Source organism: Mustela erminea, chromosome 6 (genome assembly GCF_009829155.1).
Source record: "Mustela erminea isolate mMusErm1 chromosome 6, mMusErm1.Pri, whole genome shotgun sequence".
Taxonomy (NCBI): Eukaryota; Metazoa; Chordata; class Mammalia; order Carnivora; family Mustelidae; genus Mustela; species Mustela erminea.
The window spans coordinates 10,716,289-10,729,594 of NC_045619.1; the positions used below are offsets into that span (position 1 = coordinate 10,716,289).

Consider the following 13,306-nt stretch of genomic DNA (forward strand, 5'->3'; position numbering starts at 1 on the left):
TGAGAGGAAGGATGGCTGCCTGCTCCCACTTCCAATTCCACTCATACCTGGGGTTAAAAGAGAGGCCTCCGGGGCCCAGGACACACACTGGCAATTTATACTCCCTCTACCTTTTTCTGTCTCCCGCAACCCAGCTCTGTCACCCCTATCCACAGCTGACAAGATGGCCGCCGGGGAAGGCGGTGTGTCTTGCCGGCTCACTAACAGGGGAAGGGACTGGACTCTAGACAGGTCCTCTAACTCTCCAACCGCTGGCTGGGTCCTTGTCACCTGAGTGTGGTGGACCCACTGAGGCCTGTCCTTCCCAGTCCTGCGGGCCCAAGCGCACGGTGCCCTCTGGCCTCCAGGCCTCACGGACCAGGCTTCAGGTAGCTTCTCTGTCCCTAGAGCCCAAGGGGGCCCAGTGTTAAGGTGACAGGCAGCTAGGCTGGGAGCGCTGAGGCTTTCTGTGTGAATGTGTCCCTCTGCCGGGGGCAAAAGGGTGTCCAGGGCTCATGGCTGCCCATCGACAGAGGGAAGCCCTGACTGGGTAGGAGGCTGATCCCCGCCCTGGCTCTCCGAGCTCTTGGAGAGTTGGCACCATCGCCCCTAGCACCCCTGTTTTTGAACACCCCCCTCAGGGCTTTGCTGCTCCCCCCAACTACAGGATCAGCCCCTCCCCCACAGACTGTGGCCGATCAATGGCCCTGTGGCGGCCAAGTCCAGAGGACCTTGATTGCACAAGATCTTAGGCTTTTCAGACTGTCTGGCCACTAGGCTGCCCAGTCCGGGGTCTGGGCCACTTCGCCTTCTGAAGGACAGGGTGCGGTATAGACAGGGCTCAGGTGTCCCCACCCCTGGCCTCCACCAAATCCTGTCCTCCTTGGGAAGCTTGCAGCGGGGGCGGAGGGGCAGGGCCTGGGAGGAGGGGAGGAGGGAGGGAGGGAACATGGCCTGGGGCAGGGGCTATGGAGGCTGGGGCAGGGCTGCGCGGCCTCCGTCCCAGGGTCCCCATAGGGGCAGAGCTGAGGAACAGGAGAAGGAAGGGAGGAGTCCCCCGCCCGGCTGGTGCACAGAAAACTCATTCATGCAGCCGTCCTCACCCCTGCCTGCTCCTCAGGGCATGTAGCTGCCAGGCCCAGACATGCTGGACACACACGCCCATCCACACTCACACTTCCCCCTCCACACTCATACTCACACACACCTCACACCCTCCACACTCACACCTGATACTCCACACTGACACCTGATTCACATCTCACTTTCCACACTCATACCTCATACTCATACCTCACACACTGCACACTCCACACACAGACCTCACACCCCATGTTCCTCACACACACACACACCCCTTATGCTCCACACACACACCATCCCACTTCACACTCACATACACCCCGGGACCCACATAACACAGCACACAGGGGTTCAGGCGGGCAACCCCCTCACAGGGTAAACACAGACCAGCCCGTGCACACCCAGGCAACCCCAGTTTACAACACACGCTTCAGGGCACTCTCAGGCCAGCCCCCCATGGCCACGTCCGCTCCGCCCACTAGCGCTGGATCGTGAGCCACACTTGTGATCTCAGTGGTCCGGTCGCCCCATTACAAAATATGCAGAGAAGCAGGTGAATTGAATTTTTGTCATGTTTTTATTGAATCCAGTATAGCCACCATGCTGTCACTACAACATGTCATCGTTGTGAAAAGTGCTTGTTGAGCATTTTACGTTCTCGGTTTGCACTAAGTCTTGGAGACCTGGTCTGCGTCTCACCTGCGAAGCGTGTCTCGGGTCAGGCTGGCTGCATTCCAGGGGCCCAAAAGCCCCATGTGGCCAGTGGCCACCAAAATGGAGAGCACAATTCTGGAGAACCATGTAGTAATTCAAATAACTTCCAGAGGAACAGAAAATCGCATTGAACCCCACCCCCACCCCACTTTCTCCTTTTCTGTCCCCAGACCACGGGGGTCTCCGGTTCTCTTTCTGGCCACTGGCCCCTCTGGTCTCACCGGACTCAGTAAGGAGACCCTTGTGGGCACCTGGCCCACAGCACGGCCCCTCTGCACAGCCCCCTGTCCTGGGCCACCCCCACCTCGTGCTCTAGGGGACCAGGGGCTGTAACCAGGCAGGAACGTCACCAGGCAACAGGCCTCAGGGGAGAGCTCGGATCTCCCGCACCTGCCCGCCAGCCTCTGGGGTGCCCACGGGGCGGAGTGGGGCGGGGTGGGGCGGGGCGGGCCCTGCCTGGCCCCTGCCTCGGGCCTGTTTACCTGTGCTCAGTCACAGTGCGGACCTAAACCCGGCAGCAGGCCCATGGAGCCTGGGGCCACAGGCCACAGGGGACAAGGGCCAGACACCCTGGCCATGGCTCTGGGCCATTGATCCAGCCCAGGCTGGCTGGGTGGGGGTAGGGAGACCTTGGCCTGGACAAACAGAGGCTCTGGGGCCTGCGTGCTGATCCGGCACCCACCTGCCACTCCCAGAGGTAAGCGGGGGCCTCCAGAACAGGGGACCAGGATCTGAGAATGACCCAGTGACAGTGTCCCTTCAGAGAGCCAGCCCAGCTCCCTGGGGCTGGAGCCCTCCGCCCAGCTCTGCCCTCTGCCCAGGTCTGCAGGGCCGCATCGGCCAGACAGCGACTGGGTAAGCGGAAGGTGAGGGGTCCTCAGAGCTGCCCTGGAGGCAGGACAGGATGTCGTGAGGCCGGGTGTCTGGGCAGGCACGGGGGCAGGGGAGGGGCTGCGGCTTTGGGGTGCTGGGAGGCTGGGGTTCAGGTGCGGCTGGTGGACTCTGGAGCAGGGACCAGGTGGAGGAGAGGCGCAATTTGCCAGGCTGAGCACCCCACGCTTGCTGCAAGACCAGACGTGACCCTCTCCATCCCCGCACACCTCCCTGGGCTTCCCGGTGTGGGATCCAGGGCCCCGAGCCTGACGCTGTGCTAAATGGGGGACCCTGAGCTCCCAGGCCCAGAGCTGAATGCTGCGGGCTCTGCTTGCATGCGTGCGTGTGTGTAAGTGAGTGTGCACACCCTCGAGCATGTGCACATGGGTGTGAAGTGTGAGCAACGCCTCCGCAAGTTTATGGGTCACAGACGGGTATGTGAGTACCGTAATGTATCCCCATTGGGGCACACCGATGTATGCGTCTGTGATGTATTGGTGTTTGTGGGGGGCATTTCCAGGCACATGGCCCCACACTTGGGCTCACACGAACTAGCAGGGACCTACTCTAGGCCCCGGGGAGCCTCGCTGGAAGCTTCCTCCCACGGCCCTAGATCAGATTCCTGGGTCTGTTCCTCCCCGCTCTGCCCTGCCTCAGATGAATGACCGTGGCAAGTCATTTTATGTCTCTGCACCTCGTTTTCCCCAGCTACTAGAGATAACAAAGCAGAGGTCCCCGGCTAGTGGAGGCTGAAGGAGAATGTGGTTGGAGCAGGTGGGATAAGGTCCAGGTCTGCCCCCGTGAGCTCCGCTTCCAGTGGTCAGAGAGCAGGAGGAACAGGTGCTAGGGAGGGGGCCAGGGGCTCGGGTCAGAGAAGAAGCTTCACCTCTCCCCACCCCCAATGTCAGTTGAGGCATATCCAGCCTCTGCTTCCAGGGGCTCACCATCAGGGGGCAGCAAATACCCCTAAGGTGCTGTGCACAGTGATGGGGGCGGCCTGGGATGCTTCAAGAGAGACAGCCGCTGGGCATTCTGGGAGAGTTGCCAGGAAGAGGTGGGAGCTGGGCCGAGGTGTGCAGGGGCCGGCTGGGAGCGGGCCAAGTCAGAGGAGGGCAGCTGGGCAGAAGGAAAAGCATCTGGGAAAGGCAGGTGACGCCCACGAGTTTTCAGGGTTCCAGAAACGATCTATGTGATGCTCTTCTTGCAGAGTGAGCTAAGAGCCCTTGGCTGTAGATGATGTCTCCCATCTTCGTTATTGACAGAATGGACAGCCGACACGTCCAGTGTCACTGGGGTGCCAAAAGGGGAAAGAGGGAGCGGGGACAGAAAAGGCAGGAGAAGGTGGCCGGCCACGTGTGCCTACAGCCCCTCCAGCTGTGGGGAAGGAGCTGGGATCCTAGCACTCCGGGGCTCCACGACAAGGATGGAGAGCGCAGCCCTGCTGCTGGAGAAGGCACGCGGCCGGGAGCGGCGTACAGAGAGGAGACAGACAAAGGACACAGAAGCCTAGCATGCAATCTGAGGTCGCCAGAAGTGCTCTGAAGAAACTGGAGCAAAGACATGAAGGAGGGAAAGGCCAGGCCTTGGACCAAACTGAAGGAAAAGCATTCCTGGCTGAGGGAACAGCCAGCACGAAGGCCCCGAGGTGGGACGTACTTGATCTGTGGAAGGTCCGGCGAGCAACCAGGAGTGGCTGCCCTGGGCGGGGGGGACAGAATGACCAGGGCCCCAAGAGTCCTGGTGGGAAGTGATGGGGAACCCAGGTGAACCTTGGCAAGCTCTATCTAATCCTGGGTTTTTACACAGTGGCTTTTCTAAAAATGGGCTCCTCTGAGAGGCTCACAGTCCTCCCAGATGGGGGCGAGGGGGCACTTACGAAGGAGATGACTCCGTGGAAGGAAGGCCTGGTCTGGGGGGTGGGAAGAAGAAGGGAGGGGGGCCTACTGCACATCTGACCCTCGACTGCTCCCCTTGGTGCCTCCTTTGAAAGACCTCCGTCTGAACTTCTCTGTGCCTCATTTTCCCCACTAGTACCCCGACAGTGTGTGAGGCAGGGGAGTGTAAGGGTCATGGTGCAAATGTGGAGACACAGCGCTGGGTTTTGCAGCCTGGCTCTGCTACTAACCAGCTGGGAGAACTTGGCCAAGTTGCTCAACCTCTCTCTGCCTCAACTTCCTCAACTGTAGAATGGGGTTAATAAAAAGAACCTACTTCCATAAGGTCTCTGTAGGTGTACATGAGACAGTGTGTAGAAAAGAGTTGAGACACATGTCTACTATTGTCACTTCTGGGCCTCCCAAGTCCCCAGGGCTCTGTGAATCACCCTGAAATAGCCCCTTAGTGATCCGGACTCAAGAGTCAATCAGGGGTGTGGCCATGTCCGGGAGAAGGGGTGGACCTGGGCTGAGGGAGGGCAAGGAGCTGACCTGTCGCCTGGCCGCTCCCTGATCTAGCCCCGCTCAGCTTGTCGGGATAGCCCGTTTCTCACCAGGGATGCTAGGGACACTTTGGGCAGTGGGCGGGGCTGTCCCCACCATTGCAGGATATGTGACCCCACGAGAGCCAGCAGGGCCTGCCCCATGTGTTCTGATGTCCTCTGGTTAGGGGTAAAGGGGTTCCCAGTGCAGCTGAGAATTGCAAGCAGTCCCTCTTCCCTTGTACTGGATGGGGACCCCGAGGGTCCCTATGGCTCGGTGCCCGAGACTTTTACCTGGGAACAATGCCAGGAGCAGGGAAGCCAGAAGGAGGTCCAGGAGGCCCCTTGAGTCCAGGTGGGGGGACTTTGAACTTCACCGAGGAGCCCCATGTTCCGAAAACCCATCGTGTGAAAACCCAAGACACAGCTCAAAGCAAACCCCTCCCACCTCGACACACATACACATCTGGGGATGGGTGTTAGTGCTACGGCAGCATTTCTGGATGCAGTAAGAAGAAACTTCTCGGTGGTCTAGAATCCACTCGGCTTGGTGGGTGGGTGGCTGGAGGCCCTCTTCTGTGCGGTGGGAAGGTCCGCCTGAGAAGCCGAGTAACACTTGGAAGTTTCCTGGGTTGAGGGAGGGGGTTCCTGAAGATACAGCTGCGGGCTCAGAGCACTGAGAGGGACGTCACTCAGTTATTATTAACTTCTGATTGTTCATTAACAGCTCGCTTAAGAGGAAGCGCCCAGGGTGGTGGGAGGAGCAGAGAGTCAGACACCTGGGCTTTACCCCCACCTCCTGCTGCTTTCCTGTTGTATGACCCTGGGCCAAGTGGCTCAGCCTCCAGGGTTCAGTTTTTCCGTCTGTACAATGGGGTTGATAGCGAGGGACAGATATTAGAATCACACTGGGAAAACGGGCTAGGAAAACCCCAGAGTGAGTTGTGATTAAAACACTCCGCGTCTCAGTTTCCTCATCTGTCCAATGGGTACAGAACCCCAACTGGTGTACAGAGGTTCAAGCAAGGTGATACACGTCAATTGTCTGTGCAGACTGGGCCTAAGGAAGAAGAACACTGGGGACAACGATCCCAACATCCCCGGGTGACCAGAGGATGAAATGAAATGTGTTCCATAGACACCCAATGAATCGATGTTAGTTTGTGCCTCCTTCCCTGTCCCGAGGAGACCTTCAGCAGGGGAGACAAAAGCGATGGGACTTCTGGAAGGGCAGCTCTCTGGCCCAGCAGGGCGGTGGCTCAGGGCCTTCCAGGGAAGGGTTTAAGGGGGATCAGTATTTCTGGAAGCTGTGCTTTGAAGAACCAAAAGGAAGGAAAGGCACCCAGTGCAAGGAAAGCCAGAGGCGTGAGGAGCTGGCTTATAGACATTAGTACTCCAGGAGCTCCAGCTGTGGATCTAATCTCCGGAGGGGTGGGGGACTCAGGCATGGAAACTTCCACCTGGCCTCTGACCACAGAGGGGCTGGTACGGCTACAGAAGCGGGGGTCCCAGAACCGGATAGGTTCCTGCTCTGCTGCTCGTTCTCTGGAGCGAGCAGCTCTGAGGCTTGCTTTCCTGCTCTACGAGCTGCCTCAGGGCCCACTCTCAATCACTGCTTCTAGGGTTGGGACCTTCCTGTCCCAAGGGCAGGGGGTGGTGTCTTCCTTCTGTGTGCCATTGATCTTTGGCAAAGGCCCCTTTGCCACTGTTGGGCCATTTCCAACCCTGGTCTGTTTCTCTACCAGGATGCCTGTGGCCGAGGCCCCCCAGGCAGCAGGTGGACAGGGTGATGGAGGTGACGGTGAGGAGGCAGAGCCAGAGGGGATGTTCAAGGCCCCCAAGAACTCCAAGAGAAAAGTCCGGGACTACCTCCGCCTGACACCGCTGTGGCTGGCCCTTGTCCTGCTGGCTTCAGTGGGGGTCCTGCTCTGGTATTTCCTAGGTAAGCGGTGGGCCCTTCTGGGAGAGGCACCTGGCGATGACTTGGGATGGCTGTGGGGGGTATATAGCAAGACAGATCAGAATTCCAGGCTCTGCAATGCCTAGCAACACACTGCATGCTCTTGGCCAACGAGCTTCCTCTCTGAGTCCTCCTTCTGTCCCGTGAGATGGGAGAGCTACTGCACCTGTGTTCTAGGTCCTGGGGCTCAGGCCAAGTGCAAGTTCCTTGCTGGCACCAAGTGTCCCCAGCTGGGGAAGGAGTGATCTCACAACACCCAACTCTTGTGAACCAACAAGCAGAAGGAGTATAAACATTGCCTCCCCTTCCCTGAAGCCCTCCTGGGTTGCCCCTGGGCTCGGAGCCAGTTGGCTCCGTGGGAGGAGGCCCAGTGGCACCGGTGGTGCCTGGCACCAGTTAGCACCTCTGCTCACTCGAGCCCAACCTGAGAACTTTTCTAGGGTGGGGACCACAGCTCTGTCACCTCTGGGTCTCCAGGGCCCCAGCATGAGTGGGGAAAAAGGGGAGGGAGACACAGGACTCGAGTACCCAGGGGGCTGCCCTAGCACAGAGCTGGCTTTCTTATCCCAGCTCAGGCACACCCGCAATTCAACACACAATGAGAGGGGATCAAGCAGGCAGCCCGGGGCCCCTCCCCTGTCCTGAAGTCTGGTCTCCCCTTCCTGGTATCACAGCCCTCAACCAGTCTCCTGGAGCCTCAGGAGTACCTGGCCCATATTCTGGGTCCATTTATCTATCCTTCCATTCATTCATGCATACATGCATGGATTCATTCATTCATTCATTCATTCAATAAACACTCCTGAGCACCTGCTGTGTCCTCCTCTGAAACTGATGGAGAGCATACCAGGTTCTGTTAGCTCTTGGCAATGGGAAGGAACAGATAAAGCACATTAGATGCTGCCGACAAAAACACTCCCCCGCACTCTGGAAGCTCATCCCTAACGTGCACTTATTCAGACGCTCAGTACCCAGCCCCTTCTGTGCACCAGGCTCTGGGCCAGGCTCTGGAGACAGCCCCTTCCTGCACAAGAAAGCACAGCATGGGCTAGAACAGAGGAAGCGTGGGCCCGGGGAGCCATGGAGACAAGACACCTTGCCCAGGTGATCAGAGCCTTTCCAGAAATAGTTGTACTGGCTAAATCTCGTGGTGGAATTTCAGGCTCCTCGAAAGGACTGGGGACCCACTATGGAGCCTCATCAGGTCCATCCTAGGCCCAGATCCAGGGGGCGTCAGGGTAGGGTGTGTCTGGAATGAGCCCCTGGGCCGAAGCCCTTGGGAAGCCCAGGCCTGCAGTGACTCAGAGGGGACTGTGAGTCTGCTCAGAGCCTCAGAGCCATGAGCGATGCGGGTGGCGGGGGAGTGGAAGCTGTGTGCATTTCACCACCGGCTGGAAGCCAGCACCCCAAATAGCACAGGGCCACCAAGGCCTCCGTAAGCGGCCAGATAATTAGTCTTCAGGGTAAACCACCGTGTCAGGCTGGAGGGCCAGGAACTCGACTGCCAATTGTCTTTCTTTGTGGAGTCTAATTTCTCCTGATTATGCTCCAGGAGTGAATCACCCCTCGGGGAGTGGGTGTACCGTGGGGCTGAGGACCCAGGGGCTGAGCGCTGCAAAGCCTCAGCTGGGGGAAGCCAACTCCGGTGCCCACAAAGGGAGTTAGGGTAAAGGCCACACTTCAGGAGCTGTTTGAAGGATTCCTCCCACCTGGGCTCAGGCTGTGCTCCGGGGGCCTGGGCATTGGGCAAAGAGATGCATCTGGAAGGGGAGAGGGAAAAGGGGCCTAGTCTATGGGCACAAGAGAAACCCAGAGTGAGTTGCCAAGGACTGGTTGAGTGGCAGTGTGACTCAGAAAGGGACTGAGGAGAGGAGAGCTGGGGGTGGCAGCTGGCTCCCCCCGCCGGCCACACGCGTAGCCCCGGGGCCCCGGGGTACATTCTGCTTGCAGTGGGAGCCTTTAATACTGCCCATCGTATTTTCCTCATACTTTCCCCCTCCTGCTCTCCTGGCTGACAGTTTACTCTTTCTTTCCAAACCTCCCGCCTCCACACACGCACACTTTGCCCACTGCTTGGACCAAGGGAACCACTAAGAAGAGAAGCCCCTTGGAAGCTGGCAACGTGCCTTCCCAGAAGCACCCATGGGATCTGCCCTCCCGCCCTGTCCCCACAGGTGAACCGTCCCTGCCCTTTCCAAAGGCAGCTGTCCTCCTACACAGTGGCCGGGTTCCAGAGGTGGCCTGTCCCCGTACGAGCACTTTCCTTGTTCCCACAGCCAAATCCCGCTGGTCCCCCCCCAACCCATTTCTCTGTTCCGCTTTGCAGTAAACACCTTGAAAGAGCTGTCTCCGATTCTGCACCTGCAACCCCTCGAGAACGTTTTCCCATCTGGCTCCCCTGCCCCCACCCAGGGGTGCTTACCAAAGTTGCCTACGGTCCGCTTGCTAGATCCGATGGCCAGTCCCCTGTCCTCAGTGCATCCCACCCATTGGCAACTTGACCAGGCACGTCACTCCCTCCTCCTCGGAGCCCTTTCCTCCCCCGGCTTCCAAGGGGCCGGCATTTCTCTTCCCCCAGCTCATAGCTGCAGCCTCCCCTCCGTGTCCTTTGCTGATAGAAGGATTCTCCTTCTCCCTGCTCAGCCCACTTCTTTCAGGGTCTCATCCAGGGCCCCTGGCTTTAAATGTCCCTTATACCCCAGTGACTCCCAAATGTGCGTGTCCAGCCTGGGTCCCTCCCTGAGCTCCACCGTGTTGCTGGGGCTTGCCCTCCACCAGGAGGTCTAAGGGCATCTCAGACCCCCCTGGTCCAGCATGCAGCGCTCCCTGGTTTCCTCCAGACCCCCCCCATCCCAGTCAGTGGCCATCTCCCCCTTCTGGTTGACTCCCCCTTCTGACTCCTCTCTTTCACACCCCAGCCCCAGTTTGCCAGCAAACCTGGTCATCTCTGACTGCAGACTGTATCCTGCCCCTGGCCGCTCACTTCTCACCACCTTCCTGCGCAGCCTGGTCCAGGCTCCGGTGCCCCACGCCTGGCCAACAGATGAGTCACTGGATGACTACGGAAGCCTCCCGTGGGTCTCCTGGCTTCTGACCTTGCTTCCTTAGAGCCTGTTCGCCACACAATTGTGGAGGGATCATTTTAGAAAGCAGATCCAAGCCCCTAACCTCTCTGCTTAAACCTCCCATGGCTCCTACCTCACCCACAGTAAAAGCGAAGTCCCCTGTGGTCGGCCCAATGCTGTGTGGCTGTCCTCTCCCCCTTCTCATTGCTTCCTGCTCTCTTCCCCTTCTCTTTTCGGTGTTTCTGAAATCCATCAGATGAGCATCTGCTCCAGGGCCTTTGCACTTGCTGGTCCCCTGCTGGGACCACTCTTTCCAGAGATTAACATCCACGTGACTAACATTATCGCCTTCTTCGCTGGCCTCCCTGGGGCAGCCCACCACCCTCCCTGACTCCCACAGCACTTACACCTCTAATGTGTTCTATGCTATGTTTGTTGTTTATTGTCTGATTTTTCTCACTAAACTACAAGCTCTTAAGGGCAAGGTTTTTCCTTTATTGTTTTATTCATGGTTCTACTGACATATCCCTGAGTGCTTTAGACTAGCACCTAACGTAGCAGGTTCTCAAGTCACATTTGTTGAATGGACGCATAAATTGAACGAATTGGGGTATACGCCCAGGGCTATGAGTCTAGTTTCTTCACTGTCAGCCAAAACAGGTTTTTACAAAGTGGAAACCTGATGATGTCATCCTCGATCTTAAACCCTTTGTGGTTTCCTTTGTGCATCAGGTAAAGACCCAAATCCTGTCTTGCTGAGGTCCCAGCCTCTTGCTGCCTTTCCCCTTATCTGACGGCTCCAGCCAAAGAGGTTTCAGCCCAGTGCTCACCATTATCCCTCTGCCACAGGGCCTTTGCATATGTTGTTCCCTCTGCCCTTAAAGGTACTTCCCTCCCTCCCCCCTTCCCAGTGGATGCTCCAATCCTCCCATCTCAGCTGGTCGGTCACTCTGGGCCAGGCCCTGTTTCTTGGTCATGTTCCCTCAGTTGTACCTTGGGCTCCCTTAAAATCACTCCTCAGGGATGGGCCTGTGCACTCTGAGGCCACGGGAGTCAAGCCTGTCTCACCCACCATGGGCAGTTCTGCAGGGGGAGACGCAGCTCTCTGGGGTTACTAGTGTACCCCACACGGAAGGGGAACTGGGACAATCTGGGGAAAGGAAGGGTGCAGTGAGGTGCTAACCCCTTCTAGGCCATGTGGTTTTCCTGGCTTTTGCATCATTTATATCTTGGATGGATGATTGCGTCAGCTTCCGACTGGGAGCCCTCAGGATGTGATCCATGGGCCTCTTTCCTCCCTGTCACTAAAACACACTGGGTGACATGATGACAGGGACAGAGATGATGATGATGGTGGAGCCTCAGAGGTCCCAGATGCTGGAGGCTGAGCTGTGGGTCTGGGTGACAGGAGAAGACGTCGGGGAGACAGGAGTCTCCCCCGGCAGCCCCCTTGATTGACCTTGTTGGTTGCATCCTGCGCAGGGTACAAGGCGGAGGTGACGGTCAGCCAGGTGTACTCCGGCAGCCTCCGCGTGCTCAATCGCCACTTCTCCCAGGACCTCGCCCGCCGGGAGTCCAGTGCCTTCCGCAGTGAGACCGCCAAAGCCCAGAAGATGGTAGGGAAGGGCTGTGGGGACGGGAGGGGATGCATGGGGTGGGGAGGTGTGGGGAGGCCCTGATTATGCCAAGCCAATGGGTCAATCCCTTGGCCTTGGTGAGGGGACAGTTCCGAGGATGCCCCCACCATCTCCCGGAGTTCCGTGTCAGACTGTGCCTCAGTTGCCCACAGCTCCGTCCTGCTCCTTTACAGCCACGATGGCTGTCCCCCTTCCAGTCATGAACAGGTGCACACACCAACCAGCTGAGCTCCCGTGGCTGGTGGCTGGGGGTCAGGGGCAGACTCTGGAGCCCAGTGGGGCTTTCTAGAGTTGAGGGGTGACATTTGACAGGAGGGAGAGAAGCTGTGGGGCGTCTGGTGTAGGCTAGAGCTGACGGAAGGGCAGTGTTGGGGGGCAGTGCCCAGGTAGAGGGGGAGGGGAAAAGATTAGGAGTGAGATTCTCCCTGAGTGGTCACTGCCCCCCAGGTGACCAGGGGCAAGCCTCTCTACCTCGCAGGTGCCTGTCAAACGGGGCTGTCAGGAGGGGCAAAGAGCAGGAAGGGGGTTTCTGCACACGGTCACCAGGGGGCTCCCGTTTTCCCTCCTTTCAGCTCAAGGAGCTCATCGCCAGCACCCGTCTGGGTATCTACTACAACTCCAGCTCAGTCTACTCCTTCGGGTGAGTCGCCCTGGCCCCCTGACCAGCCCTCGCTAGAACCTTAGACTCAAAGAACAGGAGGGGATGCTGTAGGCTACTGATGCAATGACCGTTTTTTAAAAAAAAAAATGGGGAAACTGAGGCACAGGATGACAACTCGGCTGCCTGGGTGCGAACTCCTTTCACTGAGCTTGGTTTCCTCATCTGTAGAATGGGTACAACAATGTGGTAGGAATCCACGCTAGACAACGACTGTGGTGTGCTTGGGCCTGGCACGCATCAGGCAAGGCCGTGGTTGGAGTGGGAGTTGGGGGGGGGGTGTCCTAGCTGTGCCATATGAGTACCCGCCTCTGATCGGTGGTATACAGCCTACCCTCTTGTGCTTCATTCCCCCTGTGACACGGGGCAGCAGACAGCATCTTGGTTGTTAGGAGGTTTCCATGAGGTAGAGGTAGGAAGCTTGAGCCAGGCTTGGTGGTCTCCCCCGCAGGAGCAGTGGGCTGGGCAGGGCCAGATTCCAGGCCCCTTCCCACCCCTCTCATTTCTGCCTGCTTCAGGGAGGGACCTCTCACCTGCTTCTTCTGGTTCATTCTTCAAATCCCCGAGCACCGCCGGCCGATGCTGAGCCCCGAGGTGGTGCGGGCGCTGCTGGTGGAGGAGCTGCTGTCCACAGCCAACAGCTCGGCCCCTGCCCCCTACAGGGCCGAGTACGAGGTGGACCCGGAGGGCCTGGTGATCCTGGGTCAGTACTGGGGAGGGGGATGCGGGATGGTGTGGCCAGGGTGGCGCAGGCTGGGATGCTCTCAGGGTAGGCCTCCCAGCGACCCCAGAGCCAGGATGGAGGCTGGACTGCAGGGGGGCGGGGAGGGAGGTGGCACTCAAGTCAATTTCAGACAGGCTGGCTCTGATGGTCTCTTCTATTTTCAGTTTCATTTTTCATTTCATTTTCTTTATTTACTT

General features: G+C 58.3%; 1 protein-coding gene and 1 long non-coding RNA gene across 3 annotated transcripts in view; one reads left to right on the forward strand and one right to left on the reverse strand.

Moving 5' to 3' along the window:
• Positions 1-2,247: 2,247 nt before the first annotated feature.
• The window catches only part of TMPRSS6 (transmembrane serine protease 6), a 33,187-nt gene continuing 22,128 nt past the window's right edge, over positions 2,248-13,306 (forward strand). Inside the window, exons 1-5 of one of the 2 annotated variants that reach the window (XM_032346385.1) lie at positions 2,248-2,473; positions 6,811-7,007; positions 11,573-11,706; positions 12,300-12,367; positions 12,904-13,088. In XM_032346385.1, coding sequence (XP_032202276.1) covers positions 6,812-7,007; positions 11,573-11,706; positions 12,300-12,367; positions 12,904-13,088 — 583 coding nt within the window. In that variant the 5' untranslated portion in view covers positions 2,248-2,473; position 6,811. The other variant, XM_032346386.1, reaches the window with a different exon arrangement.
• On the reverse strand, positions 8,046-11,578 carry LOC116592823. The gene is made up of 3 exons (XR_004286615.1): positions 11,084-11,578; positions 9,963-10,136; positions 8,046-8,785 (listed from the first exon to the last, which is right to left on the reverse strand). It is a non-coding gene; the product is annotated as an uncharacterized LOC116592823 (long non-coding RNA).